This window comes from Mirounga angustirostris, unplaced genomic scaffold (assembly GCF_029215605.1).
Source record: "Mirounga angustirostris isolate CCGP_5_RB_7025 unplaced genomic scaffold, mMirAng1.0.hap1 SCAF_9, whole genome shotgun sequence".
NCBI lineage: Eukaryota > Metazoa > Chordata > Mammalia > Carnivora > Phocidae > Mirounga > Mirounga angustirostris.
In genome coordinates this window covers 100,939,289-100,962,755 of record NW_026991717.1, presented here as the reverse complement: position 1 = coordinate 100,962,755, position 23,467 = coordinate 100,939,289, and the positions used below count along the sequence as shown (strand labels likewise).

Genomic DNA, 23,467 nt, shown 5'->3' with positions numbered 1-23,467 from the left:
GCCCTGGCATGATCAAGAGAATGATGCCATTTTGGCTGACTCGCCCCTCTAACCTAATTCTCTACGCTTCGGGCTGGCTGCCCCTCTGCAGGCAGGAAAAGCAACAGCGCCGCCCGCCCGCCTGGCCAAGAGCACGGAGAGGCTGGGCAAGAGGCTCGCCGGTCCCCGCCCGCCCTCTCGGCGCCTCCCCAGGCCCCTCCTCCTCGCCCAGGATGCACCTGGTTGAAAACAAAATCCCACGTGACTGCCTCTGCTCTCAGGCCATCATGGCGTCTCCCAGTGGGAAGGGATCCCGGGCGCCGGAGGCTCCTGGCTGCGGGCCGCGGCCGCTCGCCCGGGACTTGGTGGACTCCGTGGACGACGCGGAGGGGCTGTACGTGGCGGTCGAGCGGTGTCCGCTGTGCAACACCACCCGCCGGCGGCTGACCTGCGCCAAGTGCGTCCAGAACGGCGATTTCGTCTACTTCGACGGCCGCGACCGGGAGAGGTACGGCAGCCGCCGCGGCTGTATTGTTTCTTCCCCGGGTGTCTCCTACCGCTCCGCGAATGGAGGTTAGAGCCTGGGGCCCGGGTCCGGGGCCCGGAGCTCCGCGAGAGGAGGGGAATATGGAGAGGGTAGCAGCTTTGCGCCGGCGCTTTGCTCCCGGGGGTCGGGGGTGGGGACCAGAAGAGGGAGGGTCGCGGTTTCTCCACTAACCCACCCGAGAAGAGTCTGACCCCACGGTGATCCTGGGTACTAAAGGTAAGAGATAGATGGTGACCCTGGATAAGTCTTCCCCTATTGCTGTCATAGAGTTGGATTCTCGGCACTTGGCTGGACTTCCATTCAGAAGCTTGGTTTAAGCGTTGTCTTCCAAAGCACGTTCATTCTCTAGAGGAGAGACCAGGAGAGAATCAAATAACTAACTGGTTAAGGAGGATTCGGGCCATGGTGCCCTATGTCACAGCTGGACCTTGTTAGGAGACATGTTTATTCTGATGTGTGAACTAGGACTAGCTAGTTGCTCCCTTTTCCCCTCTCTGCCTCCGAAGATTATTTTGGACATTAAGACATTTGGCGATGTGTTTTGGCTTTATTTAAAAATCCAGACTGGGAGGCGTAAGTAAGGCCGTAGTTAAGAGAATTGAATTTCGGAGCATGTTTTGGCCTTGTTTTGAAATCTAAACACAGAGCTACTAGTCTCTGGTTAAGATAATTGAAAAATTAGGGACACCTGACCTGGGTGGCTCAGTCGGTTGAGTGTCTGCCTTCGGCTCAGGTAGTGATCCCAGGGTGCTGGGATCGAGCCCCGCATCGGGCTCCTTGCTCAGCGGGGAGCCTGCTTCTCCTTCTGCCTGCCGCTCCCCGTGCTTGTGCACTCACACACACACTCTCTCTCTGACAAATAAATAAAATTAAAAAGATAATTGAAAAATAAGTGATTAACTGCAGGATCTCAACTTTTGTTTCAGTGATTTAGTGTCATTGATAGTAAGGTAACTTTTCTGAGAGCGAAAGTTCAGGTATTCATTTACAACAACCCAATACGTTTTTATCTCCAACTTACTGTTGAGGTAACTGCACAGTAAGTGCCTTGCCTTGGTCACACAGATAATAAGCAGAGGGACCGGAATTAAAATCCAGACAGCCTGAGTATATCATATATCATGCACTTAACCACAGGGTTGTACAATCTCTATATTTGGAAACGTTTTGAGTTCCTACTATTTCTCTGATCATAAATGGAGTTTCTCTTTTGGATATCTTTTTAGTTCATTACTGTGTCTCATTGATGCACTTGATGGCTTTAGAAATTGCTGGTGCAATAAGTGATAGCTTTCAAAATTGAACCAGTTGTTTTACTATAACACTACTAGGCATGAGATGGCAATGTTTAACTGATGGAGTTTATCAAGGGTGCAGTTCAGGCCCTTCTTCTCTGTCTCCTTTTTCCCAGATCCACTCCCATGATTTAAATAATGTTTGTGTGTTAAAGACTGCCTGTCAGACTTGTATCTCCAACCCAGACCTCTCTGAGATCCAGTAAGCAGCTGCCTACTCAACATGTTTCTAAATTTGTAATAAGTATCTCCATTTTAGTATGGCAAACTGAATTCATGGTTTTCCATGATAAATCTTTTCCTCCCATGCTCATCCCAACCAACCCAGTAAACGGTAACCTCATTCTTCTTTGATACAGGTCCAGAAAAACTGCCTATCCTTCCTTGACTCTTCTCCTAATGCCACCATATCTAATCCCATCAAGAAATCCTGTTTGCTCTTTAAAACCCGTCTAGGGGCGCTTGGGCGGCTCAAATGGTTAAGCGTCTGCCTTTGACTCAGGTCATGATCCCACGGTCCTGGGGTCGAGCCCCATATCGGGCTCCTGGCTTAGCGGGGAGCCTACTTCTGCCTCTCCCTCTGCCTCTCCCCCTGCTCATGCTCTCTCTCTGTCTCAAATGAATAAATAAAATCTTAAAAAAAACACCTATCTAAATCTGACCCTTTCTCTGTTTCCTGGTCTGACCCACCAGAGGATTATTGCTTCTTGAGTCTCTGCTTCCACCCTTGCTCCCTTATAGTGTAATTTCCATCTTGCAGCTGAAGTAACACCGCTCCTCCACTCTTCAGATCTTCAGTCTTGCAAGGGTTTCCTGTTTTACCCAAAGTAAAAAAGGCGAAATCCTTGACAAGAGTTCCATATTGTCTATTCCCCTGTGATCTCTTTTTTCCCTTACCTACTCTGCTATACCACCCTGGCCTCCCTGCCAGTCTTCAAACAGACGAAGAGCACTCCTGCCTCAGGGCCAATGCAGTCGTACTCAGACTGCCAGGAACTCTTTTCTCCCAGAAATCTTCAGGGCGGCTTCCCTTGTTTTCTTTAGGCCTCTGCTCAGATGTTAAAGAAGCTCTCTTTAACCATTTAATTAAAATAGTAACCTCCTTTCCCATTTAACCTGCTCTGTTGTCTTCCATAGCACTTAGCACTATCTTATGGTTTACATATCAATTTGTCTAACTGCCCCCCTCCCCACTCCAGTGGTGGAAGCTCTGTGAAGACAAAACTTTATCAGTTTTGTACTCTGCTTTATCTTCACATATTAGAAGCTTAATAAAGATTTATCGAATGATTGAATGACACTATCCCTTTTTCCTAAACTTAGTCTGATCCTAAACCATTTCATGATTATCCATCATGATCTATTTGTTACTAAAGCCAGAAACCTGGGAGTTATTCTAGACTTTCCCTTTTTTTCTTATTCCATGTCTCCAAATGATTGGCAAAGCTAATTTGATTTGCTCCAAAATAGATCTTGAATTGGTTTACTTCTAGTCCAGACAACCATCATTTCTCTCCCGACTATTTATTGGTTTCATTTCATTTACCATACAACTCCTCCACACAGCAGCCACAGAAATGTAAATCAGATAATGTCGCTGTTTTGTTTAAACTTCTCAGTGGCTTTCCACTGCATTTAGAATAAAATTCAAGCTCCTTACTGTGGCTTTATATAAAGCTTCATTTGATTTGTCTACTGCTTATCTTCTAACTTTGGCTGTAAGTTTGGATTCATACTACATTGAATTGAATCCATACTCCACCACCTGCTATTTGATTTTGAACAAGTTTCTTACGCTCTCCTATGCTTGTTCATGTCCTTTTGAAAATGGGGAGGGGGAATCTAACTTCATAGGTTTGGTAGTGATGACATAAGAGCGTGCATTGAAGTACTTAGCATGATGTCTAGCGTATATTAAGCACTCAGAAAATAAACTCATGCCATGTTCCTTCATACTTCTCCGTAGTCAGGAGCCTTCCATCAGATCCTCAAACATATGAAACTTTTCCACCACTGGGCCTTTTCCCTTGCTGTTCCTTGTGCCTGAACACTTTTCCTTCCAATTGCCACTTTGTCTTTCAAGTCTCAACTTAAATGTCACTTTCTCAGCGAGGCCTTCCCTGACCTTCGCTAAGGTGTATGTTCCCACTTCATCTCCCCTCCGCCATGCCATCGTTTTCTGTAGCAATGCTCAGTTCTTTCATGGTACTGAGCATGATATGTAATGTTACTTATTCAAAGAAGATACCTGCATCCAGAATGTGGTTGCATGAAAGCATGAATTCTGGGTTTGTTCGGTCACCGGTGTGGAGTGGCAGCAGCGGGTGGTACGGGGGAGGCGTTTTGTTGAAAGAAGGGCAAAGCTAATACCACCGGAGAAACTGAGGTTGAAATTTTTTGCTACATCTGAACATTAAAGTGAATTTTCAGAAGATGGGTGTGTAATCATGGATTTCTTTTTCCGACCAAGCGGAAAAATGAAGAGCAAATACCAGAACTGTTCAAAATTTTTAGAGATAAAAAAAGAAACTTTAGGGTTCAGGGATGACAGGACTGCCACGGTGGTCTGCCCAGCCTGCTTCACTTCATTCCCCATCTTTCCCTTTTCCCAACTGTGCATTCCTTAATAAGTGGCATGTTTTGTTTTGTTTTCCTTTGTTCCCCAGAACAGTGCCCAATATCTAGTAGGATGTAAGAATCTCTTAAGACCCAGGACCACTGTCCTAATAGTCAAATCATTTTTAATGAGCTCTCAGTGGGTACAGCTCTCTGCATAAAATACCCTGGCAAGTTACAGAGGAGAAAGGTCTCTTGCTCTCAAGGAATTACACTTAATACTAATAAGCCTTAAATTGTGCTGGTCATAGCTTGATTGTGAGATATTCTACTGTCTTCAGTATTTATGAAAAATTTTGTATTCTCTGCTTTGCTGCCTTCAGACTCTTTTTCCTTGTGCTTTATGAAAAGCCCCTCACTAACTTCAGGAAAACACTCGGAAATAAAATACGGACACAGCACAGTTTAAAAACCCGTGTTTTATTTTTATTTATTATTTTTACTATTAACATATAATGTATTACTTCAAGGGTACAGGTCTGTGATTCATCGTCTTACACAATACACAGCGCTCACCACAACACTTACCTTCCCCTGTGTCCCATCACCCAGCCACCCCATCCCCACCACCCCCCTCCACTCCAGCAACCCTCAGTAAAAACCCTTGTTTAACCTCTGATTTCTCTTTGGTAAATTAGCCAAATTAGCTGTGCCTACATGGATCTTGAATGTGATAACATATATCAAAGTTCTTGTAAATTTATTTTTTCAGGTTTCATTAATAGACTAGCTGAATGTAAAGGTTTTAATAGTTGGGCAATTCAAAGAAAATTAGGTATCAGTGAACAATCTACCTCATAACAATTAGTTCCTTTGACTCCTAAGAAGGGAACATGGGTCTTCATATAATTTTGTGGACTAAATGAGTTTGGCAGATAGATTGATTGAAAAATATCTAAACGAATATTTTGTTGTTTTTCTGTGGGAAGATTTATAATCTTGGTATCTTCATCAGCACTGTCCTGTCCTCATTTCCCACCTTGGCTGCAATCCTAAAACAATACCCACTTTTTTCTCTGATTTTCATCTGCCTTTTAACTTGCGTACTTCTTTAAGAGATGAAGAGGAATGATATTAGGCAGTCCTCTCAACACAGTCTTATTTGGATTTTGGTTAACATTTTTTAAATTACAGGGCTTTTTACAGGAACATAGTTTTCTGGATTTACATTTATTTAACACCAGAAATAATACTGTTACCCGATAATAACTGACAAGTTAAACTTATCTTTTCCACTCAAGACTGGAAAGAAATTGGTTACCAGTTTATGATAGGTATAGGAATGAGATGGGGAACATAATCTGAGGATAACCAGAGGCTATAGCACCCCAGAAAATCTGCCTGCTGGTTTAGGAACCATTTATTTTAACTTGTGGGTCAGAAAAGAAAGACATTTATAAGCATATGAATATTGCTTTTATAAGTAGGTTTTCAGGAACGATGCAGCATTATCTTCACTGATGAGTTTTAAGAATATATGTTACACTTCTACCAGGAAACAAATACAGGTGCTAAATAAATTGAGTGGTGGGATACAGGACAAGCAGAAAATTTTAGATGTTCCTGAAGATTTCAAGGGGAAGACACACCCAATATCCAAAAAATTATTCTTATTTTTTAAAAAGATTTATTTTTTTATTTTTTATTTTTATTTTTTAAAGATTTTATTTATTTATTTGACAGAGACACAGCGAGAGAGGGAACACAAGCAGGGGGAGTGGGAGAGGGAGAAGCAGGCTTCCTGTGGAGCAGGGAGCCCGATGCGGGGCTCAGTCCCAGGACCCTGGGATCATGACCCGAGCCGAAGGCAGACGCTTAACGACTGAGCCACCCAGGCGCCCCTAGATTTATTTATTTTAGAGATCATGTGCTCAGAGGGAGAGGGGGTGAGAATTTCAAGCTGACTCACCTCTGAGTACAGAGCCAGACCCCAGGTTGGTTCTCACCACTGTGAAATCATAACCTGAGCTGAGATCAAGAGTCGGACACTGAACCGACTGAGCCACCCAGGCACCCCCCCCGCAAAATTATTCTTTAGATATTTCTGTTCTCCAGATCTTTTTGGTTGTCAGTCACTGTAGCCTGTTAAGAATCTACTGTCTTGAGAATTCAGTTCCAAACCTACATTTGAATGCCCTACTCAGCAGAACAAAAGCTCCACAGGTGGCTAGATTCCCCATCTTTAGACGAGTTTCTCAACCTTTCTTCTGTTTGTGTCCTTCAGGAAGAAACTCAACTCCCATCCCATGCAGCTTAATAATTGTATTTATACCACTTTTGCATGTCTGCTAAGAAAATACAGCTTCTGTTTTCAGTCAGTATCTATGGCTACTCTTATCATTATACTTTTAGAATGTATAAAAGGCTTTCACATTTTTTATCTTATTTGTTCCCTTCCACAAACCCATGAGATATTAACCTATTTTTTTTTTAAGATTTTATTTATTTATTCATGAGAGACAGAGAGAGAGAGGGAGAGAGAGAGGGAGAGAGAGAGGCAGAGGGAGAAGCAGGCTCCCAAGGAGCAGGGAGCCCGATGTGGGACTCAATCCCAGGACCCTGGGATCATGACCTGAGCCAAAGGCAGACGCTTAACCATCTGAGCCACCCAGGCGCCCATATTAACCTATTTTTAACATGAGGAAATTCAGAGTATTTGTAACTTACTCCTGGGCTATGCTAATTCTTAAACTCACTTCCAGATCTGAACTTTATTTTTATATATGGAGTTCAATTTAATGCATTAGTAAGATTAAGTACAAAATCACTCATTGCAATGAAGAAAAAGGGAAACTAGGATATATTACGTGCAAAATTGCCTGTTATCTTATGTTCGCATTTATCTTATTTAATCCTTGTAACCAAGTAGGATAAGCCTTATTCCTGTTTTGTAAGTGAGGAAACTAAGCAGTGCTTTGTTTCTATTTTCTTTTAATGACTTAACCTTCATTCCTGCCAGTAGAGTATATTTTTACCATATTTTCTCATATTCTAAGTATTCTAACATAAGATAAAAGAACCATCTTGATAAGGATCATTTTTTTCCCCTATATTGCATTTGTCCATAAACATCATACCGTTGTATACCTAAAGAATTTAAGGAAGAAAAATTTAATGACTAGGAATTCTTACCATGTTAGTATCTTAATTGAAGAAATATTTAGTTCTGTAACCATCTCTGCTTATATAAGAGAGAGATCTGTGCTCTCACTTTTGCCTGGGAAACCCCACTGCCTTATTTCTAGAGCCAGAAATTATCATTAGTTCTTCTAACAAACCTGTGCCCAAATCAGAGATGGGGAAATCTCCACCACAGACCTAAAAACTGTTAGTGCTCATTCCCCCTTTTAGATTTAAGGAACCCAAGGACTATAATCTGTCTCAGGATACCTATGAATTTAGGTACTTTTAAGCGATTATGATGGTGTATTTGATCCTCTGAGGAGAAGCATGAGAAATTTTGATTGATTGGGATCTTTTTTTTTCTGACTCTAGATGTACATACCATTATTGTAGAAAACTTCTAAAATACAGAAACACCTAAAGAAGGAGAATTTTACCCATATTCTCACAGCTCTGTTAATAATTTGTTATATTTCCTTCCAGCCTTGTTGCTCTGCATATGTGTGTGTGCGCTTATAGATTTTTTCATTGGAATCATACCATATGTATATAATGTATTGCACCTTTTTTTTTTAACCCAGCATCTCATAAACACATGTTCATGTCTTCAAAAATATTATAATGTCCTGCATGGCAATATAGTATCATTTGATAAATTGTTCTATTGAACATTGTTTCCAATTTTTGCTATTATGACTGATTTCATGATTGGTGCCTTCAGATGCAAATCTTCCTCATCTCTGATCTATTTCTTTGAACTGCAATAACTGATTCAAAGGGTTTAATATTTTTAAGGCTCTCACCTCCACATTTGAAAGGTTATTATTATTTTTTTTGCCTTTCTGAAAATTCATTAGTGTTTCTAGAACTCTTAGACTTTTCTGTTGCTGTATTCTTAGGCACAGTGTAAACTTATATTCCTAGGATGAGGGCAAGGACTGGGCAGGCAGATGGAAGGATTAGAGTTATTTTAGGAAAGGACATGCTTAGGACATATTAAATTCTCAAGTTGTGGGTGTTATGAGGATGTTAATTATCACCTAGAATTAGTAGCAGAATTAATAATATGGATCCCTGATAGAGTACATAGCCTGGTGCTGTCTTTCTGGCGGTATGGAGCAGATTTGTATGAATAGTCTGACCTGTGGGTAGATCCACTCAGTTGCCTGTGATTGTGGCCCTGGAACAGTGTGGAGAGACTTGGCTCACAGTCCTAACTGATGCCTCATCAGCAGCACACCCCTAACCCTGTTATGCTACCTGCTGTGCTGAAATGCTTTCATGCAGGACAACTGAGCTCTTTGCCTTGTGAAACAGCAGAATTCCCTTTGCCTGTCATGCCTTCCTTCCATTTGCAGAGCCGGCTCTAACCCATCCCCAGGTCAGCCCAGACAGGCCTGATGCCCTGAGCTGGGCTGTGTGCAGACGCTGGTACCACCCCAGCACTATGGGACCAGGGCCCCTGTTTTCATCAGTCTCCACTGCAGGGAGACCGTTTAAAAGTTAGTTGAAGGGAGTACTTTTTTTTTTTTGAGATTTTATTTATTTGACAGAGCGAGAGAGAGCACAGGCAGGAGGAATGGCAGGCAGGAGGAGAAGGAGAAGCAGACTCCCAGTTGAGCAGGGAGCCTGATGTGGGGCTCGATCCCAGGACCCTGGGATCATGACCTGAGCCGAAGGCAAACGCTTAACCAACTGAGCCACCCAGGTGCGCCCAAGGGAGTACTTTTTTTAATGGGGAACAAAAAATCATAGTTGCAAAGTATGGGAGAATTTAGGAAACAAGGTCCATTTAAGGAAGTACTTTTTTAGGGAAAAAAAACCAACTCTAAGTATGTAGGATTTTGGTAAATACAAGGCATTTTTAAATTGGGAGAGAAAATACAGTGTTGTAAAAGCCCCAGTGCCTGGTACAGGTTCACTGGCAGATTCCTTTCAGGAAACAATACAAAACTAGAGCCATTTGATGACAAGAATTGCTCAATGTATCTGCATAAAAGTTTGGAAAGTTCTGTAGAGCAGAAACACGTTAGAAAGCAAAGTGAGAAAAAATAATTTCAAGATGTTGGAAAGAAAAATGGCTAATTTCCCTAATAATTCTTAAAAAAGCTATAGGAAAATGAACAAAAGACATAGGGGAACAACAGAAGGAAAGTAAGTAGCCAACAAGATAGGAAAAGGCGTTCAACATTTCTGATAGTGAAATAAAGAAAAGTAAGTGAATGGATTATGATCTTTGGGAGGAAGGGGTGGGAGGCCGATCAGTTTAGCAAAGACTAAAAAGAAGTGTGCAGTTTGGAGAGAGTGAGATAAAACAGGTTCTGTTACTCAACTGTTGGTGGGGTTGTAAATTATATGAAATGATTCTGAGGAAATTTAAAGATAACTGCCAGAATTTTGCATGTGAATACTTGACCCAGCAGTTTGTTTTATTTATAGGAATTTCTAGAGAAACCTAAAAGCTTTTAAAGATTTGTGCACTAGGCTATTCACTTACAACATTACTGATAATAGTGAAAATTTGGAAGTGATGCTAATGTTCATCAATAGGAGTTCAGATAAATTATAGGATGTCCATTCACTGAAATTTCTCTGTATTTGTTAAAGAATGAAATTAGTTTGTATGTTCTGACATGGAAAAAGACACAAGATATTTTGTGATAAACCCCACTTCTGAAAGATAGTACAAAAATATTCCTTTCCTCCCTGCTTTTTTTTGTATCCTTAAACCTAGTTTGGGGGCACATGGGTGGCTCAGTTGGTTAAATGTCTGCTTTCCGGCTCAGGTCATGATCTCAGGGTCCTGGGATCAAGCCACGGGTTGGGCTCCCCTCCCTGCTCAGCGGGGAGTCTGCTTCTTCCTCTCTCTCTGCCCCTCTGCTTGTGTTCTCTCTCTCTCAAATGAATGAATACAATCTTTAAAGAAAATCTAGTTTGAATATGATGAGTGCATTAATCTATTTCTTGGAAACCATATTGAGAAAACAGAATTGTGGAATGAATTTATCTTTCCATGAGTGGTGGGACGGAGAATGCAGAGAATGGATGAGTGTGCAGATGAGCAGTTGAAATGCTGACCCAGCCACAGTCCTTGATCTCATCTGCTGTTTAGCTTTGTTAACAGCACCTATTTTTAATTTCCTTCATGAAGAATAACATTACTCATGAAGTGTTTGATACAGTAGGAATTGTTGTCTTTTGTTTATTATTCCTGCTGGCAACTGTATATTTACATTTTAAGTTTTTTAATGAAGCCCAAGAGAACCAGCTCAGTATAAAGCTGGACAAGGTTGTTTGTCATCCCAGTTTGTTTTAGTGCAAAGTGGCATTTCTACAACAGATCTGAAGGGAGAACTTTTATAGCCTCTAAAAGCAAGATTTTATCCTCCATTGTCAGTCTTTGTTTGCCTGGTTTGATGAGTCTTGTGAGTTTGTCACCTCCTTCAGGTTATCAGAACATGAATCACCATATTGCCTCAGTGAGGTAGAAGTAAATACCACATTAGTTTCTCATTTTTGATATGTGGAGATGGAAGCATATAACAATATGTCAGAGAGTACACAGCTGCAGAATATATAATTAGATTTATTATTCTGGAAGATGTTTTGTTGTAAGTTGCCTCATAAATTAATGGATGAGTCTATGAGTTTGTCTACATCCCACACTGGTTTTTGAGTGTTTACTGTTTCATGCAGTTACTACCTTACTGGCCATTGCAGTGCTACTTGGTCTAACTTTCTGCAGTGATGTGTATCTGCACTGTCCAGTAAGATAGCTACCAGCCGTAAGTGTCGTTAGTGCAACTGAGGAACTGAATTTAAAAAAAAAATGTTTTTTTAAGATTTTATTTATTTATTTGACAGAAAGAGAGCACAAGCAGGGGGAGTGGCAGGCAGAGGGAGAGAGAGAAGCAGGCTCCCTGCTGAGCAGAGAGCTCCCGGGGCTAGATCCCAGGACTTGGGATCATGACCTGAGCTGAAGGCAGACGCTTAACCGACTGAGCCACCCAGGAACTGAATTTTTTTTTTTTTAAGATTTTATTTATTTGAGAGAGAGAATGAGATAGAGAGAGCATGAGAAGGGGGAGGGTCAGAGGGAGCAGCAGACTCCCCGCCGAGCAGGGAGCCTGATGCGGGACTCGATCCTGGGACTCCAGGATCAGGACCTGAGCCGAAGGCAGACGCTTAACCGACTGAGCCACCCAGGAACTGAATTTTTTTTTTTTTTAAGATTTTATTTATTTGAGAGAGAGAATGAGATAGAGAGAGCATGAGAGGGGGGGGTCAGAGGGAGAAGCAGACTCCCCGCCGAGCAGGGAGCCTGATGCGGGACTCGATCCCGGGACTCCAGGATCAGGACCTGAGCCGAAGGCAGTGGCATAACCAACTGAGCCACCCCGGCGCCCAGGAACTGAATTTTTAATCTAATTTGAATTTAGTCACACAAGTATATAATACCACTTGATTTGCTTTTTTTGTTTAACATACATTATACATTTTCAGTGACTGCCTATTAAATGATAGCGTCATAATTAGAATATTTTATCCCTCCCATTTTTTTCTCTTTTTAAAATTGAAGTATAATTAACTTACAATGTTAAATTTTTTTTATTATTTTTTAAATCTTATTTTATGTTGGGTGCCTGGGTGGCTCGGTTGGTTGGGCGATTGCCTTCAGCTCAGGTCATGATCCTGGAGTCCCGGGATCGAGTCCCGCATCGGGCTCCCTGCTCAGCGGGGAGTCTGCTTCTCCCTCTGACCCTCCTCCCTCTCATGCTCTCTCTCTATCATTCTCTCTCTCTCTCAATGAATAAATAAAAATCTTTAAAAAAAAATTTTTATTTTATGTTAATCACCATACATACATCATTAGTTTTTGATGTAGCGTTCCATGAATGTTAAAATAATTTCAGGTGGGGGCGCCTGGGTGGCTCAGTTGGTTAAGCTACTGCCTTCAGCTCAGGTCATGATCCTGGAGTCCCGGGATCGAGTCCCGCATCGGGCTCCCTGCTTGGCGGGGAGTCTGCTTCTCCCTCTGACCCTCCTCCCTCTCATGCTCTCTGTCTCTCATTGTCTCTCTCTCAAATAAATAAATAAAATCTAAAAAAATAATAATTTCGGGTGTATTGTACAACACATTGATTTGACACTTCTATACGTTACTCAGTGCTCACCACAGTAAGTGTGGTCACCATCTGTCACATACACCATACAGTGTTACTACAATATTATTGACTATGTTCCCTGTGCTGTACTTTTCATCTCTGTGACTTATTTACTACATAACTGGAAGTATGTCCCTCTTAATCCCTTTTATCTGTTTTGTTCTCCCCTCTCCCACCTCCCCTCTCCCACCTCCCCTCTGGCAACCACCAATTATCTGTATTTAAGTATTTTCTTGTTTGTTTTGTTTTTTAGATTCTACATATAAGTGAAATCATATGGTATTTGTCTTTCTCTGACTGACTTATTTTACTTAGCATAATACCTTCTAGGTCTGTCCATGTTGCCGCACATGGCAAAGTCTCATTCTTTTTTCTTGGTAGTATTCTAGCATGTATATTTATCACGTTTTCTTTATCCATTCATCTATTGATCCCTTCCATTTTGAAGTAGATATCTTTGGATATGTTTCAAACATGGGGTTTTAGAAATATTTTAGACTGGTATTAGTCTGGACCATTTTAAGGAAGCGATTTCTAGGGTTCTTACTATTCTGTTAGATTGTTTTCATTTAGGCTAGGAATTTGGGAGACAGCCAAAAACCTAATCTTGGACTCCATACTATGTTACTATAGCATATGGCATTATAGTGTTTTTTTAAGATAGCGAGCCACTGTTAGCTCATTTAAAAGTCAGTTGCATGATGTTAGTCATATAATTTTTTTTTTTTTTTTACCCAGATACTTATTAAGCAACAAGCCACATTTTAGGTACTCAGCACATGTGACTGGTGGCTATCTTAGTGAATAGTACAGATCTAGAAGATCTGAATGTCACTCTTCATCCCCTTCAGCTGGTGACATTTCTAGAACACAGTACCCAAAGCCTGTAGAACACATATTTTTTCAGGTGCACAGGGAACTTTTCACCAGGGCAGACCAGATGCAAGGCCGTAAGATACTCTCAAATTAAAAGATTGAAATCTCATAGAGTATATTCTGTCAGAAAATGGAAAACAACGAGTTACCTAGAAAAACCCGTATATCTGGAAATTAAGCACTATACTTCTAAATAACTTGGAGATCAAGGAAGGAATTTGTGGAAAATTAGGAATTCCAAACTAAATGATGTGAAAAGACATTTTGGGGTTTAGCTAACACAATACTTGGGGGGAAATTTATAACTTTATATGGTTTTATTTATTTATTTATTTATTTTAAAGATTTTATTTATTTATTTGACAGAGAGAGAACACAGCGAGAGCAGGAACACAAGCAGGGGGAATGGGAGAGGGAGAAGCAGGCTTCTTGCCGAGCAGGGAGCCCGATGCGGGACTCGATCCCAGGACCCTGGGATCATGACCTGAGCCGAAGGCAGACGCTTAACGACTGAGCCACCCAGGCGCCCCATATGGTTATATTTAAAAGGGAAAGCCTTAAAATGGATCATCTAGGTTTCCATCTTAAACTGTGCAAAGAAAAAAAAAGGCAGACTAAACCCTAAATAAGGTAACAGGAAGGAAAGGATAAGGGGAGAAGACTGTAGAGAAAATGAACTGCGATGTGATATCCCTTCCTTTTGATAACTTCTACTAAGTAACTTGTTAGCCCATAAGGACTAGCAATAAAATTAGTAAGGAAAAAAACATTGTACTTTAAAAATGATAAGTTACCAATTTATAGGTGAGAGCAGGATTGAATTAAGCTAAATTAAAATCATGTTTATGTTAGAAGCCTCAATTTCCTTGAATTCAAATTCACTCTAGTGCTCTGATGTGCCTGTTTTGGAAGATAATTTAATCTGAGCGGGGTGGGGGGGGGTGGCTTCTAGACATATTTTATAAACCCATGAAAGAATTTTAAAGCTGAGAATTTGAACTTAGTTTTAAAGTGAGCAAGTGGCAAAAGCAGCTGTGTGCGCACCACCTTGAGAAGATGTGTGTTTACTTTCAGGACCAGGACACTCCAGATGAGTCTGCAGAAATGATTGGCCCTTAGGAATTTGCATAATCACACTGAACTGAAAAGAATGAACATTTAAATAAAACATTACATTTTTTTCTTACAGGTTTATAGACAAGAAAGAAAGGTTAAGCCAACTTAAGAGCAAGCAAGAAGAATTTCAAAAAGAGTGAGTTTCCCTTTTTCTTTTCTGCGTGTGGAGGTTCTCTTGTCACTGTGTGGTTTAATTCAGTGCTGTGGTATGTAGATACATGGATTGCTGACTTGTTGAATTTAGGATACAATCTCAAAGTGTGGAAGAGCAGTGCATGTGGGAGAAGCAAAACAGGAGAGATTATCAGGTTCCTAGGAAACATTGGGATCAGATCCATTGCCTTCGCAGCAGGCACTCAGTGACTAGACTGATGAGTCAGACCCCTGGCCCAGATAATTGATGTGCAGCAAATGGGTCCAGAACAGGCAAATAAGTGGTGGTTCCTGTAAGATGTCAAGTCTTCTGTTTATCTTTCTTCTTCTGGATCAGCATTTTGCAAAATGTGGTCTTGCATATCATCTACATCAGAATTCATTAGCTGAGGTAAAGGTTAAAAATGCAGATTCTCAGAATCCTATCCTCAGATATTCTGACTTTAGGTCTGGGGTGGGGGGCAAGGCCCTGGAATCTGAGTTATTAACAAGCACCCCTGATGAATCTCACCCTCTGGATTTGAGAATTGTCCTGTAGAATCTTCTGTCCCAAACTGTGACCTAGTCACTGTTCTCCAGATGCACTCCAGGTCTATGAAAACATTTATGAGCAGATTAAATCTTCTGAGATGTCCTGCATTACAGAACCCTGCTTAGATTTATTTAAGTCATTTCTCTAACTTAATCACAGAAACTTTTATTTCTTCTGTAGAACACTTCATAGGACAGGTTTTTACAGGTGCCGGCTTGTGCCATTTCTTTGGGAACTGAGCATCACATTTTAGATTATGAATTCTCTTGTAAATATTATTATTAATAATTATGACTGATAGAAATGATTGATTATGACTGAGGACAAAGGCTCTGGCTGTTATTGGAAATTGTGAATGTTTACAGAAAGGTTCTGGGCAGTATTAAAAGTGCAAAAAGAAGGAAATGGGGAAAAAAATTAGAGAATGGGGAATTTGGAAAACATTTTTATTTTTTATTTTTTTAAAGATTTTATTTTTAAATAATCTCTACACCCAGTGTGGGGCTCAAACTCACAACCCCAAGATCAAGAGTCACACGCTGCACTGACTGACCTGGCCAGGCACCCTTGGAAAACATTATTGAATGCTTGAGTCTCACTTTGGTATTTCCAGACATTTTTAAGAACTTACTTTAAAAAGATGTTGATTTTACATTTTTGAGTTTCACAAAATATAATTATGATTGTCTTTTCTCTGTGCAGAGTGCTAAAAGCTATGGAAGGAAAATGGATAACAGATCAGTTGGTAAGCTGTAAGAAGTATTTAAATAATATTCTTTATACTTGTGGTTACATGCTTTTCATTTGGTAGTGCTTAAAATATCACTTTGAATTTAAATTTATTTGAATCATTTTTTGGCAGCCCTCTATTTGAATATATTTGTAGTGTGGGCCCTCAAATATTTTATCTAGATGCCAGAGTACTGGCAATTAATTATAGAGCCATTATAAAGGATAAATATGAAGTCTGGTATTGACATGGGAATACAAGAACGATGAACTATCCTTTTTGAAAAAACTTACTCATTGTAAACACACACTGCCTACATGGATTGATGATTAAATGTGAAAAGTAAACTCATAAAAATATTAAAATATAGGAGAGTATTTATAAATATAACCTGCAGATGAGCAGACCTTTATAAGCCATAAAAGGGAAACATTTTTTTCACTGACCATGTAAAAGTTTTAATAGTTCTGTATGTTGAAGACTCTGAGCAAAATGAACATAACTGGGAAAAAATGAGTACAGCATATGGAAATAAGGAGTTTGATAATACTTTTATTCAGTGTTGGTAGGAGTATACATTGATGTATTTGGTTGAAGGACAAGTTAGTGGTTTGTTGGGGTGTGTTTTTTGTTTTGTTTTTTTAATTGCACATGTGGTATATTCAGTTTTCCTCCTAAGAAAATACAGGAATGCAGAGATTTATGGATAAGAAGATGATTGACTAGAGCCTGGGTAGTGATCCATAAATATTTTAAATGCTTATCAAACAGGATGAGATAAATAATTGATACAGTATAGCTGTTCAAAAGAATGATCAGTCCGCATGTGTTGATACGGAATGATATCCAAGAGTTTTTTTAATGACAGAGCAAACTTAGGGTGAAGTATGATTCCATTTGTGTATGTGTTTTAAATATGAGTATACTCTAAAAAATCTGAAAAGATACATATTAAAGTTTAATTGAGATTACCCCTGAAGAATGGGAAGGAGTCAGGCTAATCACTCTATTTTTCTCTTCTGTGCTGTTTAATTTTTTTTTCACAATAAGCATCATTCATAATTTTTAAATACTTGAAGAATGTATGTGACATAAGTGAAACAAAATACACTGTATGGGAAAAGAGCATTAAAGGCTATTTATAAAGAATCCCTTTGCTGTTTTTCTAAATTCCCTGTACTGTTTTCTAGTTTTTCTATAAAAGATTTCAATATTGCTTCTTAAAGACTAATGCCCTTTAAAAGTGAAGACGTCTCGTGGCCGTTTCATCTTTGAGTCAGTCCATTGGTCCCCGTGAGTCTGCTTTCAGGTGTCCCTCCATCAGGGCGGTTAGCACTCGGCCGTCTGCAGCGTCTCCGCAGTCTGCTCTGCGGCTTGTACCGCAGACCGGTCACGTAGGCCAGTGTTAAACACCATCCGTACTTGAGTGCTGTTTTAGGCTTTTAATTATCCGCAGTTATAGAGGCATTATAGAATAGGTAATCCTACTTTTTAACTGACTGCCACGTTGCATTTTTACGGACCTTTTATTCATCTTGAGGGAGAAAACCTTCTGTTTTTATTGAAGTTTTTATTATTTTGCAAGTAATAATTGTGTATTGTATTAGTGAGATGATATAGTGATGTTAATGGTCTCCTCAGTAAATAGCATCAAGAGTTTAGAGCAGGGCAATAGTAGGAATTTCTGTGATGACGCAGACGTTCTATGTCTAAACTCACCAGTATGGTAGCCATTAGCCACATGTGTTGAACACTTGACATGTGGGTAGTGTTGAGTAGGGACTGAATTTTACGTAATTTCAGATGACTTTTAAATAGCCACATGTGATCATTAGCTGTATATTGGACAGAGCAGGTTAGGAGAATATACTTCACCATTTCTCTCTGTCCTCGTTACACATGAAAGAAGTAAGTGAATTTCTTTCTGTCTTAATTTCCTACCAGCTTCTGCACTGAACCAGAATAACATTTTCTTCTTTTTGTAGTCCACCATAGTTAGTCACAAAAGTTACAATAAATAGAATTATATTGGTCTTTTCTTCATTGTGTTTTCTAAGTTATGCCTCAAAATAATAGTGATCCTAGGTATAAAATCCTATTAATCATAAGAGACCAACATTTGTGATATTTATTGCATACTTTTTTTTTTAAGAGATGGAAAATAATGTCCTGTAAGATGAGGATTGAACAGCTGAAACAAACCATCTGTAAAGGAAATGAAGAAATGAAAATAAGTAAGTAATGTGTCCCCCTTCTTCTAGACCCTAAAGGGCTAGTGTGGAATTTCATTGGATTAATAAACTAGAGAGACGGAGAAAGAGAGAAGGGGTGGGAAGGCAACAGCAACCTGGAAAGGTTTCCTGCTTACCTTCCTCCTCTTGTAAAACATTTGTATAAGGATTTTAAGTAAATATTTTTCCAAATATATATATTTTATATATACATATACACACAAATATGATGGCCTTTGAATAAACTACTTTTCTCAATTAAAAAAGTTAAGGAATTTATATTTCCCATTTGCCTTTGCTAAGAAGAAGCTTGGTACTCAGATATAATTATTAGTTCACTCCAGAAACACAGAATATTGGCTTTTTCTATTTGTGAGTCTCATACACCTTTTAATCTGTATTAATCTTACATTATATTTGTGTACCTCATCCTTCATCGTAAATGGTTATCAAATTTTAGGAGAGTCCTCTTAGAAATCCTGTATCCTTAGACATATTCCATGTATTTCTGAAGATCATTGTTTAAAATTCAAAGTGAGTCACCATCATACCTTATGAATCCCTTTCTTGTCTGCTCGTTGCTTTCAGAAGCAAGTATTTTATAGTGGTATGTAATAGAGCAAAAGCTTCCTTTGAAAATGTTTGTCCTAATAAAATGCTCCTGTGGAGTTTCACAGGCTTAGTAAGCTGGAGAGGAAAGCAGCATGGGGAAGAGGTGCTCAGAACCACAGACAGCTGGTTACCCACTGAGCTTTGTGTGCATCTCCAGAGGCTCTGGTTCAGCAGCAGCGTAGGGACTTGAAACTTACCCCCCTCCCCACATCCTCCCATGATGTTCACATGGGCGACTTGCTCCCAGGTGTCTGTGAACCTCCTAGAATTGCTGGATTTACTGAGTTTGTGCCTTGCCTGATGAGCAAGTTTAAAACTTTGATCAGCTGAATTTAACAGATTCCTAACTCCCCAAAACAAAACGACCACCCCAGAAAAGATTTGGTACTAAAGCAGTGGACCTAGCAAATCCTCAGAGTCACCTGGTAACCCTTGTAAAATCTAGAGAGAGAATCCTGGGACCCACCTTGGACTTAGGAAATTCAAATCTCGTGTGGGGACTGGGTCAGAGGTTCTTAAACTGTCTGTAGTAAAAGACCATTTTTCCCTCTCTGATTTCTAATGTCATAAGCTGATACCAGTACTTTTATAAAGTACAATAAAATACTAGAAAAATGATTGCACACTTGGATGGCATGTCAAAGAAAAATGTTGCTAAAACTTACTCTGTATTTCTGTATTTCTCTTGTCTGACTGGTAAAAGTTTACTGATGGGCCTAGATCCACGGGCCACACTTTGAGGAGCACTACTCTGGGTGGTACTGATGACCTACCAAGGGCTGGGAACCACTGCTCTTTAGAACATAAATGCAGTCTAGTTGCCACCCTTTAGACGAGACTCAAAAAATTTTGCAAACAATTTTAAGGGAGTTCATGGATTCCAGAAACCATGCATGGTCTCAAGTCCACAAGTGAAGAGCTTGTTACCCAGTAAATAGTATTTGTTTAAATTTTGTTGTTAAAATATCACATATATTTGGAAAAGGTTATATATTATAAACTGTAGAACCTGATGAATATTTCTCCAGAATCTTTTGATTTTATGTGTCATGATACAGAATAATACAGATATTTGGTATAGATAGGGAAGTTGGATTGTATGAACCTTTAAGGTTGAGTCGATCTGTGCTATAAAGTTACTTACCCAAATAAGCAACAGTAGATGACAGAAGTAGCATCAAAGTGTTTTTATGTTTAGGGGGAGATGGCATGGAGAGGACAAATTAAACTCTTGAGTGCTGAGTCTGCACTAGTGCAGATTAGGTGACTGGTGGTGTCCTGCCACCTGTGAAGGGTGGCACCTGAGTTACTTCTAGGAGTCTGTCTGAGATTTTTTTTTTTTTTTTTTTAAAGATTTATTTATCTGAGACAGAATGAGAGAGTCAGAGAGCACATGAGAGGGGGGAGGGTCAGAGGGAGAAGCAAACTCCCCGCCGAGCAGGGAGCCCGATGCGGGACTCGATCCCGGGACTCCAGGATCATGACCTGAGCCGAAGGCAGCCGCTTAACCAACTGAGCCACCCAGGCGCCCTGTCTGAGATTTTGCAACTCGTTTTTGCCACTCGAGAGAAGTTGAGTTACAGCCCTAACACCCTAACAGGTTTTGATCCAGAACCTGAAGGAGCTCCATGAAAAGGACACACATCAGACAGGATGAGCATCTGTCTCCACTCTTGGTTGTGTGGCCGGGCTTTGGTTGCCCCTGCAGTGCTTCAAAGGCTGTCGTATAATAAGGACTCCCACCCTGCTGGGTGCCGCCACACTCCACTGTAACTTTTCAGAGCCCTTGGTCTGTTTCTTTGCTGCATGACCACCTGTCGTGAGATTATCCCTGGGTCTCAGTGGAGCCCAAGGCATATGTAAGAGGTTTCTAAGGAAAATCAGATAGCCAGTAAGTTTTTCAAACTTGGATTAGATATCTTTTCTGCCCATCATGGTTATTCTTCAGTGCTTACCAATAAGTCAGATACTTCCTGGCTTGAACTTAAACTTGATAGTTGTTGAGTGATTCTTACAAATGATGACTACAGATGGAGACCCAGAGTCCTTTAGGTGATGGTCCACTTTGATTTATTTATTTACTTAAGCTAAACTCTCAATTTCCACTTAGTGGAACATTAACCTGATTGAGGTTTTGCTTTCGGTTTAAACTTCAGGAAGACGCTTACCCTTGGAGGTGGGTTCTGTAGGCCCCAGGAGCCATTTGTAGAGATAATTGTTGGGTGTGATTTATTTCAGATTCTGAAGGCCTTCTCAAAACCAAGGAAAAGAATCAGAAGCTCTATACTCGAGCACAGCGGCATCAAGAGAAAAAGGAGAAGATTCAGAGGCACAATCGCAGACTTGGTGACCTGGTAGAAAAAAAAACCATTGACTTAAGAAGTCATTATGAGCGTCTGGCAGATCTTCGGCGATCTCATATATTAGAGCTCACCTCTGTCATTTTTCCAATCGAGGAAGTAAAGACTAGTGTGAGGTACAGTGAGTCTTTTGACTCTAGGAATAGATCAAGTTTCAGAGATCAGGTATTTTTCAAATATGGAAACGCCTCATTTATCGGGTTCATTCTGGGGTCATTGGCTTTCCTGGTAATTAAACTGAAGTCTTATCTGCTTCAGCAAACAGTACACGCTGCACGAAATAGGGGAGGCAGCCAAGGTGAAGGGCGGTGGCCCTCAGAGAAGTGGGGCCCTCACTTGTTGACTGACCTGTTGACGTAGCCTTTTCCTGGTAACTAGCCCCTGGCAAGCGCTGGAGACTGTGAGTTTATTTTTTTAAAGATTTTATTTATTTATTTGACCAAGAGATAGAGATAGCGAGAGAGAGAGAGCATAAGCAGGGGGAACGGCAGGCAGAGGGAGAAGCAGGCTCTCTGCTGAGCAAGGAGCCCGATGCAGGGCTCGATCCCAGGACCCCGGGATCACGACCCGAGCCGAAGGCAGACACTTAACCTGCTGAGCCACCCAGGCACCCCAGAGACTGTGAGTTTAGTCTAAGGCTCTAGTGCATGGATACCCTCAGGAGTCATCAGATGGACAAGACAGTGGTTCCCTACCTGGATGTTCATCAGAGTCAATTAGGAACTTTTGAAAAATACAGGTTCCAGAGGACACACCTTTAGCCCTCCAGCCCATCTTGTAATACTTTTTTTTTTTTTTTTTAACTTCCCCAGATGATAATTGATGAGGTTTGAAAACTGCTACTGAGAAGTTCATTTGCTTTCTCACTAACCATCAGGCTGTTCCAGTTGAGGATTTTCCTGTCCCTTAGTTGTCCTCACTTCCAAGCATCCTTCCCCGGCTAGTCCGTGCACTGTGACTAGTGAGGACTTAAATTACTCTGCTTTGCTCCCTCTACTTCACTGTGTCCTTTCGGCTGTTGCCATAGTTAACTTCCTAAAAGCCTCAAGGTCTGATTATTCTGGCTTGAAAACCTGCTCCCCGACTCTTACCAAGTAATTTTTCATTAGTAATAGTTGGCAAATATAAAAATAAAAAGGCAGATTCAAAATAGAACAGAATAGGAAGTTCAGAAATAGACTCTTTTGGATCAGTGGGGAGGAGTTGGGGTATCCAAAGACTGGTGTAAAAACAGGCGACCAGGACTTTGGGGAGGAAAAAGCTAATAAAACGGAAACATTATGCTAAATCAGATTCTTTTTTTAAGTTTATTTTTTTCAGTTATCTCTGCACCCAACGTAGGGCTTGAACTCCTGACCCCAAGATCAAGAGTTGGGTGTTCTTCTGGCTGAGCTAGCCAGGCAGCCCCAGTGCTAAATTAGATTCTGATGGACCAAGATATCAGTGTTAAAACACATTAAACAACGACACAGTCCTAAGTTGCTGTCCCAGATCTGAGGAGACCAAGGAGACCGACAACTGAATGCGAAGCTGCAGAAGAGAAAACATGGAGAAAAACTTACTCCTCTCTGCCTGTGCTGTTTAAATCTTTTATAGCAGTATATGATATTATATGCTGGTAATTTTTTAAAGCTGATAGTTTTGAAGTTATTCCTGTAATAAGATTTCTTGTTCATTCGCATTCCTCAAACTTGTTCCGTGGAAGAAGGAAGAAGCAGAGGTGCCGCTCAGACCTGGTCGTAGTGCCCTCCCCCACTTCCCCGTGACCGCCAGGGGCACTTACCCCACAGGCACGCGGTGGCAGGAGGAGAAAGGATTGAGAACAGAACCTCAACTTAGTGCAGCGCAGAGGCCCTTCCCCAGTCTGCCAGTTCCCCTACCTACTTGTCCAACACCATCTCCTAGCGCTTCCCTTGGGCGGCCGACGCCTCAACCTCGGGGGTCGGATGGTCTCTGTGCCCCGCTTGCGTCCGCCCTGACTTCTCGTTCCTTCCTGCTCTCCCGGCCCACGGTGCTCAGAGCTCAGAGTGCCGTCTGCGCTGTCGCAAGTATTTCTGTACAAACGGTAACACTTCATTTCCCTTTTCACCATGTGGACATTTGCACTGGCGGCTCAGAAGCTATCGTGGGTA

At 40.8% G+C, this 23,467-nt stretch overlaps 1 protein-coding gene across 2 annotated transcripts in view; it reads left to right on the top strand.

Moving 5' to 3' along the window:
* The first annotated feature begins 231 nt into the window (after window positions 1-231).
* Window positions 232-23,467, top strand: part of ATG14 (autophagy related 14) — a 37,415-nt gene continuing 14,179 nt past the window's right edge. For both annotated transcript variants that reach the window (XM_045900919.3, XM_064571091.1), the window contains exons 1-5: window positions 232-487; window positions 14,791-14,853; window positions 16,105-16,147; window positions 18,285-18,366; window positions 21,214-21,451. In XM_045900919.3, the coding sequence (XP_045756875.1) occupies window positions 267-487; window positions 14,791-14,853; window positions 16,105-16,147; window positions 18,285-18,366; window positions 21,214-21,451 (647 nt within the window). In that variant the 5' untranslated portion in view covers window positions 232-266. The remainder of the gene's footprint in view (window positions 488-14,790; window positions 14,854-16,104; window positions 16,148-18,284; window positions 18,367-21,213; window positions 21,452-23,467) is intronic.